This window comes from Chiloscyllium punctatum, chromosome 22 (assembly GCF_047496795.1).
Source record: "Chiloscyllium punctatum isolate Juve2018m chromosome 22, sChiPun1.3, whole genome shotgun sequence".
Lineage (NCBI taxonomy): Eukaryota > Metazoa > Chordata > Chondrichthyes > Orectolobiformes > Hemiscylliidae > Chiloscyllium > Chiloscyllium punctatum.
In genome coordinates, this window is record NC_092760.1 from 64,738,207 (window position 1) to 64,763,577 (window position 25,371).

Here is a 25,371-nt window from a genome sequence, read left to right on the forward strand (position 1 = left end):
AGATAGAGTAGACAGTCAGAAACTTTTTCCCCGGGTACAACAGAGTGTTACAAGGGGACATAAATTTAAGGTGAAGGGTGGAAGGTATGGGGGGATGTCAGGGGTAGGTTCTTTACCCAGAGAGTGGTGGGGGCATGGAATGCACTGCCTGTGGGAGTGGCAGAGTCAGAATCATTGGTGACCTTTAAGTGGCAATTGGATAGGTACATGGATGGGTGCTTAAGCTAGGACAAATGTTCGGCACAACATCGTGGGCCGAAGGGCCTGTCCTATTCTGTGCTGTATTGTTCTATGTTCTAACTCAAGCCATTAACTCTGTTTATCTCTCTGCACATTTGCTGACAGGTGTATTGAGTTTCTCCAACACTTTCTGTACTTACTACTGTGAAAAGAATAATTTCAATTAATTATCATTATTGTTGAATTTAAACATTCAATTATTCTGCCACTTATAAATTCCACATCAATCTTCCCTTAGTTCCTGTTCATTACAACGTCAATAGTAATATCCACAGTAAATGGATTCAGCCTACAGAGAAACATGTTCAGAAACTCCACATTTAATGTTTAGAGAGCTCTGGTTTAGCATGAATGGCAAAAGAACAAATTGTGCGTGAAGGAAAATCTTTTCATGCAATGGCTAGAATTTAGAATGTGCTACTTGAGGATGTATTGGAAGCTTCAATTGGGCTTTCAAAGCAGAATTGTATGAATATTTAGGAAGAAAACTTGATTCGGGCCTACAGAGAAAGTTTGAGGAAGTGAGACCAAATAAGTGCTTCTCACAGAGAGCTTGTGAAGAAATAAGACATCAAGTGGCATCCTTTCACGCTGTAACCATTCTATACTTTGTTTCTATGACTCCTGGAAATATAATGCCCTATTCAAGAAATTTGTCATTAGTAACATGCGAGGATTCATTTTTAAGGAAGTATTAGCAGAATGTTTAGAAAATAAAACTTATTCGGGCAGAGTCGACATGGTTTTGTGAAAGGGAAATCATGTTTGGCAATGCTGACAAAATTTGAGGATCTAACCAGCAAAGCGGATAAAGAGGAATTAGTAATTGTACTGTATTAGGATTTCCAAAAGGCATTTGTTAAAGTACTATATGAAAAGTTACTGTACAAGAAAGAATGTCTTGGGTTTGGCAGTAATTAATGAGTAGAAGATTGACTCACAGAAATATCATGATAAATGAGTCATTTTCAGGAGGGCAAACAGTAATTACTGGGGTGCCTCAGTGGGAAGTAATAAGCCTCAACTGTTTAGAATGTAAATTGATAACTTCAATGAAGGGACAGACTATATTATGACCAAATTTGCTGATGGTTAAAAAAAAAACAGGAAAACAAGATTTCACAAAGATACAGATAGCCTGCAAAGGAAATGAATAGCTTAAGTAGAATTACAAAAATGCTTGAGGGTATTTAGTTTCAAGAAAAGCAGAACTTTATGTAAATGGAGAGAGACTAGAGAATGCGACACGTCAAGGGGATTTGGATGTCCTTGCACAAAATGAATCACAAAATGTTAGCATGCAAATATATATAGCAAATTAATAGAAAAAGCAAACTAAATGTTTGTATTTATTACAAAGGGGATAGAGTATAAAAATAAATAAGTGTCATTAAAACCATAGAGGGGATTGACAAGTCTACACATGGAGTGCTGCAAAAACTTTGGTCTCCTTCCTTAAGGAAGGACATAATTGCATTGGAAGCAGTTCATGGGAAGATGATTCACTAGGTTGATTCCTGGGATAAGAGGATTGTCATATTAGAAATAGTTGAGCAGGTTAAAAACATATTCATTGTAGTTTATTAGGATGAGAGGTAGCCTTTTTGAAATATCTGGGAAGAATACCGAGGGTCCCTAATAAGGTAGAAGCTGAGAGAATGCTTTTCTTTGTGGAGGACACTTTAACTACAGGGGAGCAATTTCAGGATAAAGGGTCTCCATTTAAGATGGAGATGAGGAAAAGTTTGTTTGATCAGAGAATCAGCAATCTTTAGAATTCTCTCCAACCTAATGAACAGTGGACATTGGGTTATTAAATATATTGAAGGCTGAGCCAAACTGATTTTTTTTCAGACAATGGAGAAGAGTTCTGGGGACAGGCAGGAAAGTGGAGTTGTGGCCAAAATCAACTATAATTTTATTAAAGAGCAGAGTAGGTTAGAGATGTTGAATGGTCACTTCCTTAGTCAGAGTCACAGAATTATAGGAAGCTACACCACAGAAAAAGGCTCTTCAGCCCATTCATGTCTATGTGCAAATACAAGCATCTAACTACTCTAACCCCATTTTCCAACTTGCATGCCTTGACATTGCAAGTGAACATCTAAATATTTCTTAAATATAATGAAGGTTTCTGCCTTTAATGGTACAGACTTCCAGTTTCCCATGACTGTGTGGTTGAAGAATAAAATTTCCTTACATCCCCTCTAAACCTCATGCCCTTTACCGTAAATCGATGTCACCTGATCAATGATCCCTTCTGTCTATTTATGCTTCTTTTACTTTTATACATTTCAATCACGTCCCCTTGTAATCACCTCTGCTCTAAGGGTAACATCCCCAGTTGTCCAATCCCTCTAACCAAAACTCTCCAACCCATGCAACATCCTGGTAAATCTCCTCTGCACCCTCTGCAGTGCAATCACATCCCTCCTAAAATATGGATTTCAGACTGCTCATAGAGCTGTGCCTTAATCAACAATTTATATAATTTCAGCATAACCTCCCTGTTCTTAAGCTCTATGCCTTAACTAAAAAAGACAAGAATTCCATATGCTTTCTTAATCAGTTTATCCACCTGTACTGGTACCTCAAGTGACATTGGACATGCACACTAAGGTCCCTCTGATCGTTGGTGCTTCCCAGGTTTCTATCATTCATCATATACTGCCATGCCGTGTTGCCTTGCCCAAGTGCATCATTATGTTTAAGTGCACCTCCAATGCCAAGGCATACAAGCTTATGGGCCAGTGCTAGGAAATAGGGTTGGAGTAGGTAGGTGGTTATATTTGATGCACATGGTCACAATTTGGCAGTGGATTCATATGAATTGAATTCTAATTGTCACTGATCAGCCCATCTGACCTGCCCATCTATATCCTCTTATGGTCTAAGGTTACCATCCTCACTGCTTACCATTCCACCAATTTTTGCATCATTAGATTAGATTACTTACAGTGTGGAAACAGGCCCTTCGGCCCAACAAGTCCACACCGACCCGCCGAAGCGTAACACACCCATTCCCCTACATTTACCCCTTTACCTAACACTACTGGCAATTTAGCATGGCCAATTCACCTGACATGCATATCTTTGGACTGTGGGAGGAAACCGGAGCACCCGGAGGAAACCCACGCAGACACGGGGAGAATGTGCAAACTCCACACAGAGAGTCACCTGAGACTGGAATCGAACCCGGGTCTCTGGCGCTGTGAGGCAGCAGTGCTAACCACTGTGCCACGGTGCCGCCCAAAATGTGCAAACTTACTGACCAACCCAAGAGTGTGGTGCTGGAAAAACACAGCAGGTCAGGCAGCATCTGAAGAGCAAGAGAATTGACGTTTAGGGCATAAACCCTTCATCAGGAGAATCTCCTGCTCCTCGGATGCTGCTCGACCTGCCGTGCTTTTCCAGCACCACACTCTCAACTCTGATCTTCAGCATCTGTAGTCCTTATTTTCCTCTTAATGACCAACCCTCCAAAATCATTTACCTAAACCACAAACAGCAAGATTGCCAACACTGACCCCTGTGGGACTCCACTGGACTTAGACTTCCAGTTGGAAAAACACCCCTCAACCATTACACTCTGCTTCGTGCCACTCAGTCGGTTGTGAATCCAATTTGGGAGGAGAAAGTGAGGACTGCAGATGCTGGAGATCAGAGCTGAAAATGTGTTGCTGGAAAAGCGCAGCAGGTCAGGCAGCATCCAAGGAACAGGAGAATTGACGTTTCGGGCATCAGCCCTTCTTCAGGATTTCTGAAAGATTCCTGAAGAAGGGCTGATGCCCGAAACCTCGATTCTCCTGTTCCTTGGATGCTGCCTGACCTGCTGCGCTTTTCCAGCAACACATTTTCAGCTGTGAATCCAATTTGCCAAGGGTCAAATTTCCTCCTTTTCCTTATGTTTTGCACTGTTAGCAAAGTTGATCAAATATGCATCGAGAGAAAATACAATAGCTTTATGCTCACACTTATCAATATCACCTTTCTGATTCAAGAATTTTTAAAAACTATGTATTTATCGATTAAACTGCATTCAAATGGAATGTAATAGAATTTGAACTTTATTTCTTCTGGATTTTTAGTTCAGAAATCTGGACTTTGAGAATAGATTAAATTAAGGGGTGCTAGGAATGCTGATCGTGTGTGTCAGTGTTTGAAGGCTAAAGAGGAGAGTTCAGATACAGGGTCCTATTTTGAATTATTGCGCAGATTATGCTGATGTTGTGGGTTTAAAGAATTTTCAGCTATTTTTAAGCTGTGATCTTGCATATTTGTTTTCTGTTTTTCTAGCAATAATTAGTTAAACTGTTAATTAGAGTGTGTGTAGAAAAAGCAATTAACTCAAATAGCCTGGGAGTCATTCCTGATTAATGCAGGCAGGCAGCTGATTACTATCAGGGAAACATGGAATGATAAGTTAGCATATTAACTGTTATCATTCTCAAATAACAACAACCACATAGGTCATTTCATGAAGTCCTGGCTGACATTCTTAGCGTAGTTCAGGAAGAATACTATATCATCTTTACCTAAACAAAAGGTAAAATCAAAATATTTGGCAAATACTAATTTTGGGTTTTCCAGTCTGAAATAATGCACAGAGGCTGGTATCGTGTCACCAAATCATCCTTCATTTACAGTACATGGACTCTGACCAGCCAGCTCAAAGCTAGACCTGAGGGTTGAGGAGATTCTCTGAATCTCCCATTTATATTGGTGAGCCAAGTCTCCCTGATTGGCACAGGATAACAGCCCCAACCAAAGATCTCATACTCAATGAGATCCACCTGACCCTCATTCCAATCACTATACAGTTCAATAATACTCACTCTGGACACAACAGTCATTAGATCGACATTAATCTAAACATATTGTAAGCACTTTGGCCTCCCTGATGGACTTTGACAATGTGGTATTATGTATTTTCTCAGTTTGACAATTAAGACACTGATTTTCGCACTGAGACGGGATATTTCCGAGCTCCCCAAATCCATTCTGAGAGAAATTAGCCAGCAAGTCAGAGTTTCATTCCAAGGGTGTTGGGTTTTGTAGTTGGTGGGCCAAATGAGTTCTAAGTGAGATTCGAGACTGACGACTGCAGATGAGTGCAGGGCATAAGGCTGAGCTCGGTGCACTGCACTATATCACCATTTAATTTTTAAAAATGAATTCAAAAACATCATTCCAATCCTCATCCCTCACATCCGTTTGCATGCACAAATTCCCCATGCCACATCCATTCAAATCTCATGACTCCCTATGCCATCCTGTGCCTCTCTATCCACCCCATGACTCCTCGTAATTCTTATGTCCCTCTACCCACCACTCAGGAATCCTCATATCATGCTATGATCCTGAACACGTCACCCGGGCTCCTTGTGGCCCCAATCCCAACTTAACAACTAATCATGGTAACCCGCTTCCCCAACCTGGGACACCAATCCTTCTTCTCGAAGCAACACCCAGTATCCATAGTGGGTGTCATAGTCATACAGGACGGAAACATAACCCTCTGTCCAACTCATTCATGCTGACAAGGTCTCCCAAACTAAATTAGTCCTATTTGCCTGCATTTGCAACTAATGAACTTAAAAGACCCTATACAGATAACAAGAAAAACTAATGTCATTTACAAAATACCATGCAAGAACTGTAATAAACACTACATTGGACAAACAGGCAGAAAACTAGCCACTAGGATACATGAACATCAACTAGCCACAAAACCTCATGACCCTCTCTCACTAATATCCTTACATACAAATAAGGAAGGACATCACTTCGACTGGGACAATACATCCATCCTAGGATAAGCCAGAGACACGTACAATTCCTGGAAGCATGGCATTCCAACTGGAACTCTATCAACAAACACAATGAGTTAGACCCCATCTACCACCCCCTGAGAAAAAGAACAAGAAACGACATCACCACAGGAAATGGCATCACCAACCCAAAGAAACTCAAACATATAAATAGAAAGCAGGAATCATCAGCAGTGCTTCGCCTGGAGGCCTACTGAAGATGTTACCTAGTAGGATGATGAAATGTCTGAAAATTAACTTTCCAGCTCAGCGAGCAAACCTACATCCATTTGCCCTATATCCCTCTCAACCTTTCCTATTCATGTACCTGTCCAAATGTCTTTTCCACATTGTAACTGCACCTGCATCTAACACTTCCTCTGGAAGTTCATTCCAAATATGAACCACCATCTGTGTGAAAAAGTTGCACCTGAAGCTTAGCAGCCATGGGATATAATATGATGCATCTATTGATGATGCCACTATTTAAAACCACACTCACCAATAAGAAGAAAAAAAACAACATATTGAAATTCTTACGAAAACAAAAACTTGGTGTTCTCGGTTTTTCGACAGCTGTGATAGATCCAATGGGTTTATGCATTTTCTTGGCACATTCTTACTGAATTTGACAGAGGCTACCTGGCAAACTCCCCTAAGGGCACCTGGCCCCTAAGTCCCCAACAAAGGGCACTGGAACCCTGCCTAAGTTGCTTGGGGACAATGGTCATGGATCATCTCGCCAAAATGGACATCTTGGCTCACTAACAATAAATTCCCTGAACTAAACCTTCTCCAATCTGTGCACAGTTCAGTTTCCAGCCCACACAGGCATGTTTTAAATGGGGACAAGACAGACTTATCCCTGTATAAATCAGAAATGATGCAGGTAGGGCTAAGTCTTCTGATTCTCAGGGGTTTTGGCTACAACAGAGAGGTTACCCATTTTGGGGAAACTCAGGCCTAAGTTTTAACATGAAGTCCCAATAATCTTTGCAAGTGAAACTTATTGCAGAAAAATCAAAATTGATATATTTTGGCTGGAATATCAACATAAAATACAGGATGTAATTCTAAAGAGGTGCAGAAAGAGAGAGACCTGGGAATATATGAATCCAAATCATTGCAGATCACAGGGTAGATTGAAAAGATAGTTAAAAAGGCATGATGAATTCAGGACTTTGTAAACAGAGAAAAAGCAGGGAAGTTATAACTAGGCTTTATAAAACACTGCTTCAGAATCAACGTGACCAGTTCTTGTCACTACCCTACAGGAAGGATATGACAGCTTTGAAGTTGGTGCATCAAGGTTTTTACAAAAACAGCTATAGGGATGGCAATCTTCACTTACCAGGATAGAGAGGTTAGCACTGCTCTTCTCAGGGAAGAAAATATTGAGAGGTATCTTGATAAAAGTGGTCAAAATCATGAAGTGCTGGACAGAGTAGGTGGGAAGAAATTGTCCCCATCGATGGAAATATCAAGAACCAGAGGACACTGAATTAAGTTGATTGGCAAAAGGACTAATTACAATGAGAAACCCTTTTTTTAAATGCCACAAGTGGTTTTGATCAGAATGTGTATGGGTGAATTAGTTAGTGTATACCTGAGTGTATGGGTGAATTAGTTAGCAGCTCCTAAAATGGAATTTGATAAGGTCCTGAAGATAAAACAAATTGCAGAGTTAGGGAGAAATGGCAAGGGGGATGGAGCTAGTGGAATTGTTTTTGTAAGAGATGATGCAGTCCTCAGGGACAAAAATGAAGTTTTGCACTGTAATACCCCACTATAAAATAAACCCACAGTTACAAGGAAACGTACACTGGCATTTAAATTATCAAACCAGTAATCCAATTGCCAGTCACGTCGTGGTGATTTAGAGTTTGAACTCAGTCAGACCAAACATGTGGAAATAAGCTGGGATCAGTAAGAAGTTGTCAGATTACCATGAAAACCTAAAACGGTTCAATAATTTATTTGTGGGAAAGAAATCTCTTACCTTTACATGGGCTCACTCTATGTGTGACTCCAGTACCACTTCAACACAGCTAATTCTGAACTACCTCTGAAATGGCAGAGGATCCACTCAGTTGTCTCAAACTAGTATCATTAGTTAAAGAAGCCATACTATTTCCTTCTCACGGAAACTAAGAACAGGCAATGATACTTTACTAACAAAGCTCACAATAAAATAAATTGCGAGGTCTTCCAAATAGCCTAGTGAATTGTATTCATTCTGAGGCTTTTGAGGGTGAATCTCATTGCAATGAACATTGCTGCCAAGGTTGGGATTTATTGAGTCTTAACTATTGCTGGAGGTGCCGTTCCTGGGACGATGTGCGTGTGTGCGTGCATGTAAACAAGTCCAATAAAGTAGAGCATAAGATAGTGGCAGTGTACAGAGCTCTCAGGAATCAGGATGTTGGGCACCAACAGCAAGTAAAGTGCAGTTGGAACTTGAAGAAAGAATTATATGGGAAGGACAGAGGTGGAATGGTCTGTTGTGGCATTGACTGTAAGTTAGGCAATTCTAGTAGGAGATCAGTGCCTGGTCAGATTAACAAGTCACATTACAACAAGTCAACCCCATTCACATGGCGCCTTTCTTTGTTGTGCGAACTGAATCCAGACCAATCACAGTACCACTGGGAAAGCAAACTGGATGCAGAGTCAAGCCTCAAGCCTTCACCTACAAAGGGATTTCTAGGCTCCAAGATTACCCCAGAATCTCCCCAGTAAAAGCACAAGACAAATAAAAGTATATTTTTTCCAAATTTTCTTTGACGAAATTTGTTTATTGGTTTTAGTTTAATGGGAGTGAGGGAAGATTTTGAGTGACAATCAATGAACAGACATCCAATCAGGCAACGCAGAGTATTAACTTTCCTAATGGTAAAGAGCTGGACAAACCATCTGAAAGAATTGGAATTGGAAGTTGGAAAGTGAGGCGATGACACTCTCAGAACACATCTTGCTGGAGTTATCAACACCTAACGTCCAGTGATTTGGGGAGCCAATGGGCTAAATCCTTTTGATGTGTTTCAACCAAACAAAGTATCAGAGAGTCAATCACTTCTGGGCATTTGTACAGGAACTAATAAAAAGAAACGAAGAGAATCAAAGAGAAGTACAATCTCAACAGTGAGAAATCATTTTCTCAGCAGGAGTTGGTCTTATTTCTGTCATTTGCAAGACAAATAGTCACCGCTTGCCAGTCTGCTTTAGGGCAATGTTTTGGACACAAAACATCATAATTTATATTTTATGAAAATAATGGAATGTAAACATTCAAACTTGGATGGTAATCCATTTTATAAAAAGCAAATAGGTTATGCAACATATAGACAGAAACTAATTACTCTTAGGTTTTTGCTTTGTATATAGATCAAATTTGTGCAATTCATATAATTTCCTTTCACATTTGCTTCCTGGCTTCTGATATATTTCTGGCACTTACTGCATGTTGTAACCAATGTGTTGCATGCATTCTCAGTGTGTACACTGTACAGTACATGGTCAAACAGGCCTCCAGATCTTTATAGGAATCATCTCACATCAGGGATTCACGCACCTCTCAGGCATCCATTATCTATTGACCCTCAAGTGATTCAGCATGCTATTCATACTATATGTGTATCTTCCTTCGAAGAAAGTTCATCTTCAATGACTCCATGCATATGGAGTATGTATGTAATGCTGCAACTCTGGTCAGTAGTTAATCTGCTGTGGGTCTGCAAACCACACAGACAGAAATTAGTTGGTTGCTGTTATGTAACTTATAATGTGTTTTACTGTTTTAAATAAAACAACTCAGAGTGAATTAATCCCTGATGAGCAGTTGATGGTTAGATGATTGCAACTAACTGTGACATGATGGTGAGGCTTATTACACGAGATATTTCCTAAAAAATCTTTTCAGACACCTCAGGAGCAGACGGGAGTTGAACGCATACCTCTTGGTTCAGAGGTAGGTACTCTACCACTCTGCCACTCTGCCACATGAGCCATCCTTATTACACTTGAACTGTCAGTAAGCAAGTTAAAATATATGGTCAACAGTTTTAAATCATGGTGAAATATATGTGTGAACACCGAATGTCTTCGTTTATGATTACTTTGGAGAGTATTTAAAAGACAGCTTCTGGTAAGGTGACAAATCCCTGTCAAGAAGCCAATTTAACTCATTTGAGAAAAAGCAAGTCATCAGGGTAATAGTGGGTACTGCAGATGCTGGAGATTAGAGTCAAGATTGGAGTGGTACTGGAAAAGCACAGCAGGTCAGGCAGCATCCGAGGAGCAGGAAAACTCGACGTTTCAGGCAAAAGCCCTTCAGCAAACAAAGAAAAGTGAAGTGGCATCTTGTCAGAATGTCCACAAAATTCTCTACTTTTATCCTCATGGAATTTAAAACTTTTCAAACATATTCTGAGCTCTGGTTTCCAGACTTAGGTGGAATTATTTGATTTTGAAAAACAAGTTAAGATTTGCTGAGGAGCTGGCAACAGACTCAAAGATTAACAGCTGAAGAACTAAAAGTCCCCAAAATGATATAAGGCAGATTAGAAGAGCGATTCAGATTAAAGTTCTGAATTCATCATACTCATGTATTCATACAATTTATGATCATTTACGCAGAAGCCAACATAATCCAGAAATCAATTTGTTCGTCGAAATAAAGATAAAGGCTCATTAAGATTTTCAAACATGGAATCAACAAACAAAATTGCTGAGTTGGTAAATACATCCTTTCCTGTGGATGCATTCCAAAAAGATTTGCTACACAAACCAAAAACCTATAGTGTTGAAGAACTACTGACCCTTGGGCATAAGCATAAAGCAATCCTTGCAGATCAATGGTTGGCATGATCATTAAAATGCTCAAGACACATGGAAGACATGGCCTTCTGCAGGAAGCAAAGAAATGTCCCCCTTCAAACAATTTTGCAAGGTATGTGACAGAGGCAGTGCATTGGAAAAAAGGTCTGATGCAGCTCCAAAGAGCTGATGTAAATAAACCACACATAAGGAGTATCTTAATGCAATAATAAAGACCATCTGGTATCCTGCCAGAGGCATATGCATGAAATGATTGACAAAACCAGAATCAGGTTATGTACACGATGAGACAACGAGTGATGTATGAATTTTCACACTGTTAATCTTATGAAGAACATCAATGTCATCACACCATCTGAGGCATCTGTAAGATTGCAAAATCTGTTCTCAGAAAACTTTCTTTCTTGGCTAATACTGGGACAGAGGCAAGTGCTATCCTTCCAAATTCTAAAAATTACAAAATAGTGGGAAGCCATGACAAACCCAATGAAGGGAAACTATCAGCGTATAATGGTCCACCAGTACCACATGCAATGTCAACAGTGCTGCAATGCGAGTCCAATCAATCAATCCGCCTGGACATTGCAAAAGTTCTATATTGTAGATATTTCTAAATCAGCAATTACATATATATCAGTATGCCATGGTGTTGCATCAGTCACAATTCATCAGTCAGACAAACATAAATGACACAGCAAAAGCTACAGCAGACTTGAAACAAAGATTAGATTACTTACAGTGTGGAAACAGGTCCTTCGGCCCAACAAGTCCACACCGCCCCGCCGAAGCGCAACCCACCCATACCCCTACATCTACCCCTTACCCAACACTACGGGCAATTTAGCATGGCCAATTCACCTGACCTGCACATCTTTGGACTGTGGGAGGAAATTGGAGCACACCCACGCAGACACGGGGAGAATGTGCAAACTCCACACAGTCAGTCGCCTGAGGCGGGAATTGAACCCGGGTGTCTGGCGCTGTGAGGTAGCAGTACTAACCACTGTGCCACTGTGCCGCCCAGAATTAAGTATGGAAAAAAAGATGGAATATTTCACAGAGATGGATTGATTCAACAGGGATTCAAGGGTTATGGAGGTAAGGAAGAAAGCGGAGTTAAGAATTTTCAGATTAGCCATGATGTCACAGATTTGCAGAACAGACTCAATGGGGTGAGCAGCCTACTTTGCTCCTATGTCCAAAAGGTTTCATTCTGAATTGGTAGATCTAAAATTTCATTTCTCCATTGTGGAGATAAAGATGAAAGCTCAAGAGTAAAAGTTGCAACAACTACCTCAGAATAAATCCAAACTGGAGATTACTATCTTTGAGATGAAGACATTTTTAGGGAGTAGTTCTGCTCAGTTCACAAAGATGAATAAGAATGAAAGAGAAAGAAATGAAGCAGGAAGAACAATAATCTCCGCATCATCAATCTAATGAAAATTTGCTGTTTCACAGGAAAATTTGAAGCAATTTCTGCATAAAACAGATCAGGCTCAGCAGAAGCGCATATAGAAACATCGCCTTGACCTGGAAACAACATTGGCGTTCAAGAAACAGCCCTTTCGGAAGTACATGTCAGTAATAATACTCAAGTGAAAGAACTCAAGCTGGACATACAGAAAACAAAGCAACTATTGAGGCAAAATGAGGGAGAGGCCCTGGATTTAAAGAAACTAAAATGGAAAGGAAACAAAAAGACTATATAGATAGAAGATCTTTTTATAAAGGAGAAATTATACTGGACCAGTAGAAGGTTAACATTTTAATAGTTAGAAGAATCCGGTGAATAAAAGTAGAAGCTTCACAGTGAGTTGAAACATAATGGCGTATGCAAAGAAAATTTGAATTACTTGAAACAACTTTGGTATCAATAAGTAATTAACCTGAAACAAATCTGGCTATTGTGTATCAGAGTAAGTAAATTCTGGAACAGAATCTGCATTCTATAAAAGAAGCAAAACCTGACAGCACAAACAAGAAAATAATATAACTGACTGTGGGCAATAATAGCACCTCAAGACAATATTACCTCCATTGCAAGATCTGAATATATCAGTAAATTACCTACATGTTACAAAAACTCATTGGCTCACTTGTTATTGTAACTAGTTAAACTTTCTTTTAGGAAAGAAAAGGATGTTGTATATGTACCTCATCTGTAAGATGGTTGACCTTGAAGGACCCCATGTGCCACATGTACATAATGTTGAAAATATGGCTGGCAATTAGTTTATTGTGGGTTTGCAATAAATAAATAGAAATAAATATCCCTCTTTTCCAGTAGACAAACAGACAGCTGTACTAGAGGTGCCAGCAGCTGCGGTACCTCGTGCATCTGTGAAAATTACAATCATTTTATCTCCTACACCCCCTCAAGATTGACAAGTAGCAGCTGCACACCTTTCTTTACCCAGAGAGTTGATGTGAATGTGGAGCTTGTCACCTCATGGAATAGTTGAGCCAAATTGTCATAAATGTGTTAAAATTGAAGCTTGGCACTTTCATGAGGGAAAGAATGAATGGAAGAGTATGCTGATAGGATGAAATAAAGCGGACGACGCTCAAGTTGCAGAAATAAACTTGTGGTAGTAATGTCTGTTTCATAACTTAGAATATGATTAACTGTTTTAGACAAACTAACCAATAGAGTTAATCAACTCCTGATGAGTGATGATTTTTAAACTGCTATCATTAACAGTCTCCGTCTATATGCTACTAAAGTGAGACAGTATTGTATTCCCCATCTGAAGACGCAACATATCCTCAATCTGCCAGTTCTTTTCTTGGCAGTGACAGGTTGTGCAGCATCCATCAAATGGCAATAGAGAGCTTTCAATCTGGCACATACAAACAGGACATCAGCAGATCTGTCCAGGCATCAGAAACTTGTTTCAGAAGACCAATTATACATTCAATAGTACTCCTGGTGAAAGCACGGCTCCCAAACATGGACAAAGGTGCTATCACCCCACAATCTTGGAATGCAGATGCTTGATCATTACAATGAGCTACCTCTCTAACGATTAGCCCTCTTCTCCAGTAGGCAACCAGACAATTGCGCTAAAGGTGCTAGCAGCTGTCGTAACTGGGCATACGTATGAACATCACTGTTATGGCTTTTCCCAGGGTATCACTTACATCTACAAGCAACGGTTGCACATTGTTTGTTTATCCAGAGAGTGATGAGAACATGGAATTTGTCACGTCATGGAGTAGTTAAGACAGATGGTCATAATTGTATTAAAATAGAAACTCGGCACCTACATGAGGGAAGGAGGAGTGGAAGGGTTTGCTAATAAGATAAAATGAAGTGGAGGATGCTCAAATTGAGGGTAGGCACCAACACAAACCAGTTGGACTGACTGACCTTTGTCTGTACTATACATCCTGTGTATTACATTGCTTGAAAAATCAGCTTTTAGTTCTTTGCATCTTATTTCCTTCTAACACAGTTACAAAAGCTGACAAAAGCATTTATTCAAAAATGGTATTTTCTCTCGGGTTTCATTTTAATTCTTCCTATGCTGGCTTCCTGCAATATCACAATAAAAGTTTTAAATATGTGAGAGTTATTTGAATATGGATGGACTCTTCTTAAATTGATTAAAGTGTAATCCTGAAGACAAGTTAACAGTCTATTAAAGCTGTGATTTAAATGATATTCAATACAAGCTTACTGATAGAAAAACGCAAGTCTTACTTGGATAATCTTTTGGATGTGTCTTCTCTGACCAATTTCCATAGAATGTTAACCTATATTTTGCTGTTCCACAAGCACAACAGTCTTGAATAGGTTTTTCTGTCGCGTATTCTTCACCCAGTTCTGAAAAGGAAAGGAAAAATGTTTACTTATGCAGAGCTAACTGGATCAGAAATAGAATATCACATATTTTAAAAAATTGTTGGAATGTTCCATCAAAGGTGTTATCAAGCAGCGCCCACTCAGCAATGAGCTACCCAGTGACATCTCGTTTGGGTTCCACCAGGGTCACTCAGCTCCTGTTCTCATTTCAGTTTTGGTTCAAACATGGACAAAAGAGCTGAATTCCAGAGGTGAGGTGAGAATGATAGCCCTTGACATCAAGGACACATTCGACGGAGCGTGGAATCAAGGAGCCCAAGCCAAGCTGGAATTTAAAGAGAATCAAGAAAACAGTACACCACCTTCTTCTCAAGAGCAGCTAGGGACAGGCAATAAAAGCGAGCCAGCCAGTGACATCCACATCCCGCATGTTAATAAAAGAAAAGTCCCATCAGCTCAATGTTGAGCTGTTGACCTGTATTCTTAATTTACAGCAGTTGGTGAAAAAGAAGAACTGAAATGAACTTAATCAATGAACATTACAAGCATTTCAAGATTCCTAGAATTTCAGATGATAAAGAAAATCACAGGTAAATTATTTGTTGTCAAGGAATTACAGGAGATGAATTATTCATTGGTTTAATGGTAATATTCGAGTTAATGTTTTTTGGATCACTGATGCTGCTTTTCACCAATATCCCTCAAGCCTTTTTCTCTTCCAGCACATTTGGTTTATAATTTTCTGCAGTGTGGGTATGGACACTGATTTTCTGACCATAGTGCATCACCTCGTTGAACTTTGTTTACTATTGAGTTACCCAGTCTGCGAGTTTTCTAATGCCTTCTTGTAACTGACTGCATTCTTCCTCTGTGCCAGCTAAAATACCCCTTTGAAGTTTAGAATCACCTGATTTATTTAATTCCACTGCTGGGAATTATGAATAATTGGTGTCAGCACTGATTCTGATTGAATACTGCTTTTTATCTTTTTCCAATTTGAATAACTACCTCTGAGCTCCAATCTCTGTTGTCCTGTTATTTGCTATCTGTTTGCTATTGGTTGCCCGAGTCACATATTCTAATCTCTGTCAAAGCCCTACCAAAGGCCCTTTGATAATCCAGGCAACAATACCCCTGACTGTTCTTTTTGCTACTTCCTCAAAGAGTTCTATATGGATAGTTGAGTTAATTAGACATCTGAACAGAGAACGAGGAAATTCACCTATATGTGTTAATGGTACATCCACAAACATCACGAATAGACATTTATATCTAACTTGTATTCAGCTAGTAGATTGACACTAAAATGTCTAACACTGTACAGCACAGAAGGAGACATTTTGGCCCATCATGCCAATATTGGTTTTTTGCAAGAACTGTTACCCAATGCACATATGTTCCTTGCTCATGAAGCATTAACTGAAAGCACCTTGCCCAAGTATTTCACCAAAGTTTGAAATGGGCTACATTTAATGTTCTGTAAACAGAAAGCCAGATAACTGGAAAATATTTCATTCGATGCTAGGCTTTAATTAGAATGTTGTGGAGATGGGAGCTAGCAGGCATCCATTCACTAGATTGGTTCCTGAGGTGAGAGGCTTTTCTCTGATGAGACGCCAAATAAATAAGGTGCATACTCTGTGGAGTTCAGAATAATGAGAGTTGGTCTCAATGAAACAAGTAAAATTCTAAATGAGCTTGACAGCAAAGATATTCAGATGTTGTTCCCCTTGACTGTGGAATCCAGAACATGGGGATAAAACCTCAGGGCCTATCATTTAGGAATCGGATTATGAGAAATATCATTGTGCAGGATATTGCAAATTTTTCAAATTCTCAACGCTAGATGATTGTGGATGTTCTATTCTTGTATATAATTAATGGATGGTTAATGGATGATAAATTTCGTAGATAGATTTTTAATTTCTCAGTAAATCAAGTGGTATGGAAAGCAGGTATGAATGTCGAGGGGAGGCAGAAGATTAGACCTGGTTGTGCTAAGATGGCAGAGCAGCCTGGAGAGGCCAAATGATCTACTCCTGGCTCTCTCTTTGGTTCTTATTCTGGGTATCTCCATTTTTGAATTAACTTTGCATTTACTTGAATCAAGTATTCATACGCACATGTTTTAGCTCATTCGTTTACTTCAGCTACTAAAAGTTACTGATGAAAGGAAGGCAGCAGCAATTTCAATACCTGAGGGCACAACTGGAACTGTGTAAAATGAATGCATTTTAATGGAGTTAAAATTTCAGCCCCCAGTGTCAGCATCAAGGTCAGTTAGCTTTAACAGTACTGATACAAAAGTCCAGACATTCCAATCTCCAGATAGCCATTTCTGCAACAGAGCCTGGAGTTCCACATTGAAACTGCATGAAAATCCCAAAGCTGCTGACTCCAAAAGAACAAAGAAAATTTACAGACCAGGAACAGGCCCTTCAGCCCTCCAAGCAAAGAATTGCCTAAAATTAAAAATTCTGAAAGGCAATTCCCTTGTGTCTGGAACCTTGTGAGAAAGCCCCTTAAAGTCAGAGATTTTAGACAGTTTTGATCCACTTCAGCTTAATTACCCACGAAAAGTTAAAGGGTTAAACATTCACTCTAACTTCTGGGCAACAATTAAATGGAAAACTTGACATCTCCACAACAACACCATTGCCACCACTGATACCCTTTAAAACAGACCCACAGAATCAACACCACCTCTCGCTGATGTGACACTTCGCTGGCACACCCTCAACCACCCAAACTTACACCCCCTCTCTGCTAGTCTCAAAAGCTCCCTGAACCAACTCAACCCCAACCCAAAAAAACTACAAATGAGTAGTTATCCATTTACTTGGCAAGATACTCCCATCACCCACCAAACCCCTACAGCATCGTGTACACTAGCCCTTCACCCTGCTCACTTGCACTCTACACTCCACCTAACTGGCATTGTACCTTCCTACTATCTACTACATTATCCCCTTACTGACCTTACAAATTTTTGTCACTGTCAAGGTTGGTTTGGGATCTCAAAAACAATTTAACTTCTGAGTAATGACAGCAATTGCCATAAAAAAGTACCTCAACTAGCAACATGCTCCTGCACATGAAATCAATTTCTCCCTGGTTTCCTCCAAAGGACACAGTCAGTCTGGGCCAGAATTCTGACCAGAATAACCGCCAACAGGTCGAATCAATTCTGACAGTATTCAGAAAATCTGAGCCAAAGAGTACAGCTCTGACCATTACTCCCAATGACGCAAATCGAGCTAGCTTTCGATAAGAACCACCTGATGCACTATTGTTATTGTCATAACAGCCATGTTTGAGATTTCTCATTGTAATACTGTGGCAAATATTGTCAAATAAATGAGACGTTGATCATTGTGGAGCTGTAACTAGAATAATTGGGTTAGGATTTCCCAAATTCTTGCCAATTTAGAACACTTAAACCTGGATTTTTTTAATCGAACTGGACATGGTTGTACCTCAGATCTTGGAGATGATCTGCACACGTTACTCCCCGATGGCAAGTTTTCAACTCAATGTAAAATAAAAGTTGACAGAAGTGCAAAATGGGTTGTCAGCCTATTGTCACTTGTATTGCACTATTGTTCAAAGTTAAAATCACTTACATGGATTTAGAATTATAACATCTACTTAAAATAAACTGTTTAAACTAAAGAATGCCCAAATTAACTCAGACAACCATACCAATAGACAGTTACATATCACTGTGAAAACGTCTTGTCAGGTTGTCAAATAACCATATGGTATATCGCATTTACCTTTCTCACATAGTCTCTTCGTAAGTGCTCCATCATCCTGGAACCAGATTATCCGTTTCTGCACAATGCTGGCTCTGTAAGGTGAAATAGCTGATGAATTTCAGTATTTTAGAAGCTTTAATGGTAGCAGTGGAATGTGAGAACGAGGAAAAGAGACACAGTACTTTGATTCCATAATTAAAATCTATTGGCAGGAATAATATAGCATTGGATGTGAAACTGAAACTTTCAAATTAATGAAAGAATACACTTGTATTTTAAAGCAGCAATTCTGCTCTGAGTTGAACCAAAAGCAACTTACACGTTTCAGGAATGCAGTTGCTGTTTGTGACGTAGCTAAATATGGATGAGAAAACATTGATGAGATAATTGATTACATATCACACAGAGATTAAGCCAGTCTGTCTGCAACCTTGGTGTCATATCTGATTATGAGTTGAGCTTCCAATCTCGTGTCATCATGGAGACCGCATAGTTCCACCTCTGTATCATCACTTAACCTCACTCTTGTCTCACCTCATCTGCTCCAGAAACACTCAGTCACTCTTTGTTACCAATAAACTCATCAACTCCAATGCACTCCTAGCAGGTCTCCCACATTCATTCCTCTATAGAATTGAGGTCATTCAAATCTCTGCCGTAAATGTGTTAACTTCCATTTCCCAATCATCCCTATGGTCACTGGCTGATAGGGGTTCCTGGTCAAGCAACACTTTGATCTTAAAATCTCATCCTTGCCTTCATAGCCGTCCTTGACCTTGCCCCTTTTTATCTCTATAGACTGTAGAGCCAGAGAAGACTGTCAGGATATCTGCTCTCTTCTCATTCAGGTCTTTTGTTCACACCTAATTGTATTTGCTCCTGTGTTTAAAATCTGCCTTCAGTTGTCTAGGCTCAAACTTTGGAACTCCCTCCATACATCTAATCACAACAATACTTCATGTCCTTAAAGCCTACAAGGTTTTTGAACATCTGACTTAATATTCCTGATATGGTTCAGTGTCATATTCTGTTTTCTAATGCTCTTGTAAAGTGCCTTGGAACACTTCATTACAGCAAAGACACTTAAAAAAAAACACTCATTGTACTTGCATATAATCAATTTCAGTGGTGTTAATTGAGGGATAAATGTTGGCGAGCACTTCCTGTGATACTTGGATCTGGAATGCAGAGAAACAAAAGCAAAATTCATTTGAGATGTGCAGTCGAAAACAATGTTACATGTTAGTTAAAAGGAAGTGATTGCAATTTTCAAATGACAGGACATGGTAAAATTTCAACAAGGAAAATGCATGCACCTCACAGCAAGAAATCTGTGTCCAAGTCTAAAATGGAATGTGATTGACAACTAGCAGATAGTGAAAAAAAAATTAGCAAATGGGGATACATGGTCACAGGACTGGGCAATGCATGCAGCCAATCTGGCAATGCACATAGTGATAGAACACAATGTAAGGTCATGCCACCAGCTACAACAATTACTTGAATCTAAGTGACACTTTTAACACTGTAAAGTGTTGCAAGGTACTTCATGCTAGTGTTGCCACAAAATTATTTTATGAACTTTATTTGTGTGGATTACATTGGAAGTGGAGGGGGTGGTCATTGTTAAGTAGCATCTCAAAGGACAATGAAGTAGAGACATGAAGAGAGTTAGAGGGGGAGAACCAAACATTGGACCTCGGAAGTTTGTAGGAATTAAGCACTTTCTTGGTGCACATTTTAGTCTGTAGGGTACAAATCAGGGGAGGTGACAGCCTTGGGACATTATTCCTAGCCCTATTAACACAGAGATCCAGATATTGCTCTGGGAATGCAAGTTCAAATCCTACTTAGACAGGGAATGGAATTTGAATTCAATAAATGTCTAATGATAACCATAAAACTATTGTTGATTGTTGGGAAATATCCATCTGGTTTACTGATGTTCTTTAGGGAAGTAAACTTCCATCTTTATGTCAGCAAAGTTCTGCATAAGCTGGAAGAACAGGACTTCATTTTCCACTTGAGAGCTCTACTGTCTTCTGGACTCAATATCAAGTTGAACTTTAGGGCTTGATCTTCTCCCATGTCCTTACCCCAATTCCCATACACTAGGCCTTGTTTTCATCGCATAGTTTGTTATTACACACAACCCATTGTTAACTAATAACAGTCCCATTAATAGCTTTTCACCCTGCTAGCCTGATTGTTATCCACTCTTGTCTGTCCAACTGTTCTTCTCGCTCTTTGTGCTCTATCTCCACCTACCATTTACTCCTTATCCCCTATCTTCAGCAGAAAAAACAACATTTTCCTAGCTACCATCCGTTTTGAGGAAGGGTCACTGGACCCAAAACATTAACTCTGATCTCACTCCACAGATGCTGCCAAACCTGCTGAGCTTTTCCAGCAATTTCTGTTTTTTGTTTCATTCTTCCATCTTTACCTGGTCTAGCCTATATGTGACTCCAGACTCAACAATGTAATTGACTCTTAATTGCCATCTGGACAATTAGGTACAGCCAACAAATACAAGCCCAGCCAGTGATGTTAATACCCCATGAATAAATTTTTAAAAAACATGTTTTGAAAGCAGCTTGAAAAGATAATGGAACTGCAGAAGCCACAAACATTTTTAACCAATCTGTTCAGACATACGCCTAGAGCATGTGCAACTTGAACCCAAGCTTTCTGGTCAAGAAATAGTGGCCCTATCATAGCACCTCAGAAATCCCGACTGCAGAAGCAGTAGATGCATAAGAATGTATAGGATACTATGTGCAAGTGAATGATGCTTACATGAGCTCATCCATGACTGTGTAGTAAAATGTACATAGACAGTGCCACTTGGTAGACTCAGTAGAACCAGTTGGGAGGTTGCCAGCACAAAACCAGTCCTCTCCACGACACACTAAGAAATAAGCCTTAGAACAGTCCTCCCCCAGCCATTTGGTGCAATGGAGAAGCAAAGAAGCAAAAAACAGCATCAATAAATCTAAGCAAGAGACCTAAAACAATGAGGAGATAAGTGTGTTCTATCATCCAGATCGAAGGCAGGAAGTAGATAACTGACATTGTTCTGCAAATCAGTGTGAATTTTATCTTTCCAATGTGAGCTTGTCTTGTTCTTAATAATACTGCTCCGTAATTGAATTTTATTTTCACATCAGATTCATTTGTAAATCCCTATAAGGTGCAAACATGGCCACTAATGGTCAGAATTATTAAGAGGTCAAAAGTGGAGGACCATAGAGATCTCAGAAAATGGTGGGCTGCTGGATATGGGGGTGAGGACGGTTTTGGATGTGGGAAGATTTAAAAGTGAGGCTGCAAATTTTAAAATTCAGGGATATTTTGGACTACATGTCAATAAAGCAACAGACATGATGAGTAAATGTAATTTGGTGTAAATTTGGATGCAGGAGCAGGGATTTGAGATGCATTCAAGTTTATAGAAGGTGCAAGGTGCCCTTGATGATGAAGAGGACACAGAATTTGGAGCTGAGTTAGGCTTTAAGCACCAGTCTCTAATAGAAGTGAAAGTGTGGTAAGTAACCAAGACAAATGTAATAGCCATGGCTTAAGAAATTGTTCCTTTCGAGAAAAATACATTGTAAAACAAGAGAGCCTCAAACAAATTTAACATAATTAACTCCCTTTTTTGTACTCTTTCCAATATAATGTAAATATAAATTTATTCTGAGTAAACCATTCAAACTGTGGAATTTGCAATGTAATAATGTACATAATTTAAGATTGCTGTAGTTCAGCCATTTAAAAAAGTAATCCAATGGTCTGGAATCTCAATGAATGCATTCCAAAGAAACCACACAGAATATTTAAGATTTCATAATTTTGCACTGTCTCTGTGCACTGAAGTAAATCGATCTTGCTAATCTTGCTCTGACCAACCCAGTCAAAAAGGTACAGCTCTGCACTTGTTTGTTTGTAATGCCCAAAGCTACATTGGATAAGGGAATGTAATACACAGCTTGCTCTGTGAGGAAAAGCAATGGGTTTTAAAAGGAAACTTCTTATTCAATGAATAAAAATCGTTATGAGCAAATGGCTTAGTGGATTCAACAGGCTTGTGCACAAAATCCATGCTGATTTTGCTACTGCCAGTTCCACACTAGCATGGATGCCATCCTTGGATGAGATACTGAATCAAGAATTCTCTCAGGGCATATAAATTATCCTCTGCCACTATTTCAAAGAAAAGCATATGTGGTGTCCTTGGTGTCTCAATCTGGTTTTGCTTAGAGTTTTGGAGTTATGGAATCGTATAGCATGGAAGCAGGCACTTCAGCCCAACTCATCCATGCCGACCAGGTTTCCTAAACTGAGCTAATCCCATTTGCCTACATTTGGTCCATATCCTTCTAAATTCCTCCTATTCATACAAGCACCTAGATGCCTCTTAAATGTTGTAATTACTCCAGCCTCCACCAGACTCCTCTATAGTTTGCTCTGTGCACATACCATCCTCATATCCCTTTTAAATCTTTCCCTTCATTCTAAACCATTGCCCTCTAGTTTTGGATTCCCCTACCCTGTGGGAAAAGACCTTGGCTATTCGTCTTATCTACGCCCCTCGTGATTTTATAAACCACTATCAGGCCACCCACCAACCTCAGACACTGGGAAAAACACTTATCTAGCTTCTCCTTATAACACAAACATTCCAGTCACGGTAATGTCCTTGCAAATCTTTTCTGTACATTTGCCAGTTTAATCACATCCCACTTATAGCAGGGTGACCAGAATTGTATGTGATATTTCAAATGTGGCCTTAACACAGCTGTAGATTAGATTAGCTTCACTACAGTGTGGAAACAGGCCCTTTGGCCCAACCAGTCCACACCGACCCTCCGAAGAGCAACACACCCAGACCCATTTCCTTTTGACTAATGCACTTAACAGTATGGGCAATTTAGCATGGCCAATTCACTTGACCTGCACACCTTTAGACTGTGGGAGGAAACCGGAGCACCCGGAGGAAACCCATGCAGACACAGGGAGAATGTGCAAACTCCAGACAGACAGTCACCTGAGGCTGGGATTGAACCTGGGACCCTGGTGCTGTGAGGCTGCAGTGCTAACCACTGAGCCACCGTGCCTCCCTAAACAAAGCCACACCGACCCTCCGAAGAGTAAACCACCCAGACCCTCTGATGAATGCACCTAAAGTATGGGCAATTTAGCATGGCCAATTCACCTGACTTGCACATCTTTGGACTGTGGGAGGAAACCAGAGCACCCGGAGGAAATCCACGCAGATATGGGGAGAATGTGCAAACTCCACACAGACAAGTACCCGAGACCAGAATTGAACCTGGGACTCTAGTGCTGTGAGGCGATAGGATGTCCCAACTCCTGTACTTAATACTTAGACCCATGAAGGTAAGTGTGACAAATGCCTTCTTCACCAACCTGCCTACCTGTGATGTCACTTTCAAGGAATTACGTACTTGCATCACTAGGTCTATCTGTTTGACAACACTCCCCTTGGCCCTACCATTAACTATAAGTCCTGACCTTGTTTATCTTACCAAAGTGCAACAGCTCGCATTTATTAGAATTAAACTCCATTAGCCATTCCTCAGTCAACTGGCCCAGCTGATCAACTTAAGAGTCATTACATGGTCATTATCGCTTTGATGTTTGTGGGAGCTTGCTCCTGTATCTGCTACATTACAACAGTGACTGCACTCCAAATGTGCTTCATTGTTTGAGACATTTGCAATTGTAAAATGTGCTATATAAATGCAAATTATTTTTCTTGAAACATATCTAGGTGCTTTATAAGCTAACTTAAATGAAAATTACTGGAATGTTTATTCAACTATTTGGTAATGCATAACGTCTGAGTATGGAAACAAAACTTTACAGCTTGGTTTGTAACTGCCACGGTGGAACAAATCAAAGTCATTGGAGCTTGCTGAGTTTTCTTTCCCTCATTATTTCAAAACTCAATGGCCAGTTGCCTTCTGGCACCTCAAGCACAGGTTCTTGGTCTTTTAAAGCTCCCCAGGCCTTCACTGGAGTGTGCTGGAACTCACTTCAATATGATGCAGCCTGTATCAGCCGCGGGTGCTGTCCAAAAGACCTGGATGCGTGTCCGTCTCCTGGGTGTGCTCTCTGTGACAGCATATGGGCAGTTGGTCATAAACTGAGTGTCCTCATGATCAATTATCTGCAGATTGAGCAAGAGGAAGACAGACATTTGTTAATGAAACAAATTATTCCAAGAAAAAAAAACTTGTGAATCACCCTTTCAAGTTCTCAGTGTATCTCATTGTTTTTTTTTGCAAACAAATAAGTTCTTTTGAGGTGTAGTCCCTGCTATAACATAGGAAATACAGCAATTAACTTGCACACAGCAAATTACAAAATAAACCATAGTCATATTGTTTGTTGAACAACAAAGCATTGGTCCAGTATCTTAGGATCTTCAAAACAGTGCTGTGGGATTGTTGTAGACAGAGTCACAACTTAACATTTCACCTGAAAGACAACACTTTGGACAGTATAGTGCTCCCTAATTACTGGCACCAGGCACATATAACTGCATTACGTGTTCAAGACTCTGGAGTAAGATTTGGTCCCATGGCTTTCATAAGTGTACTTCCCACTGAGCTATAGCTACCCCTCGTTATCAGCATTTGTTATGCATTAACTTATTTCAAAAACGCTTACGTAACAACTGTACAGGAACCAATGTAAAATAGATTATATGTATTCTCAAGAGACATGTGGCATCCATTCAGAGTAAACTAATCAATAAATAGATTTGGAAGTAGTGTAATCATTCGTATTTCCTAGCAATCTTAAATGATTGATAGATTAGACATTGAAGTCTATCCTCTAATTATAGTTGTTGTGGTGCAATTAAAATGGAACAAAGCCAACAGGATAT

General features: G+C 39.8%; 1 protein-coding gene across 1 annotated transcript in view; it reads right to left on the bottom strand.

The window, feature by feature from the left end:
• LOC140493734 (spondin-1-like) overlaps window positions 1-25,371 on the bottom strand; it is a 334,053-nt gene that overhangs the window by 304,065 nt on the left and 4,617 nt on the right. The window contains exons 3-5 of the mRNA XM_072592548.1: window positions 24,515-24,648; window positions 18,471-18,544; window positions 14,593-14,715 (exon numbers count right to left, since the gene is read on the bottom strand). Coding sequence (XP_072448649.1) covers window positions 14,593-14,715; window positions 18,471-18,544; window positions 24,515-24,648 — 331 coding nt within the window. The remainder of the gene's footprint in view (window positions 1-14,592; window positions 14,716-18,470; window positions 18,545-24,514; window positions 24,649-25,371) is intronic.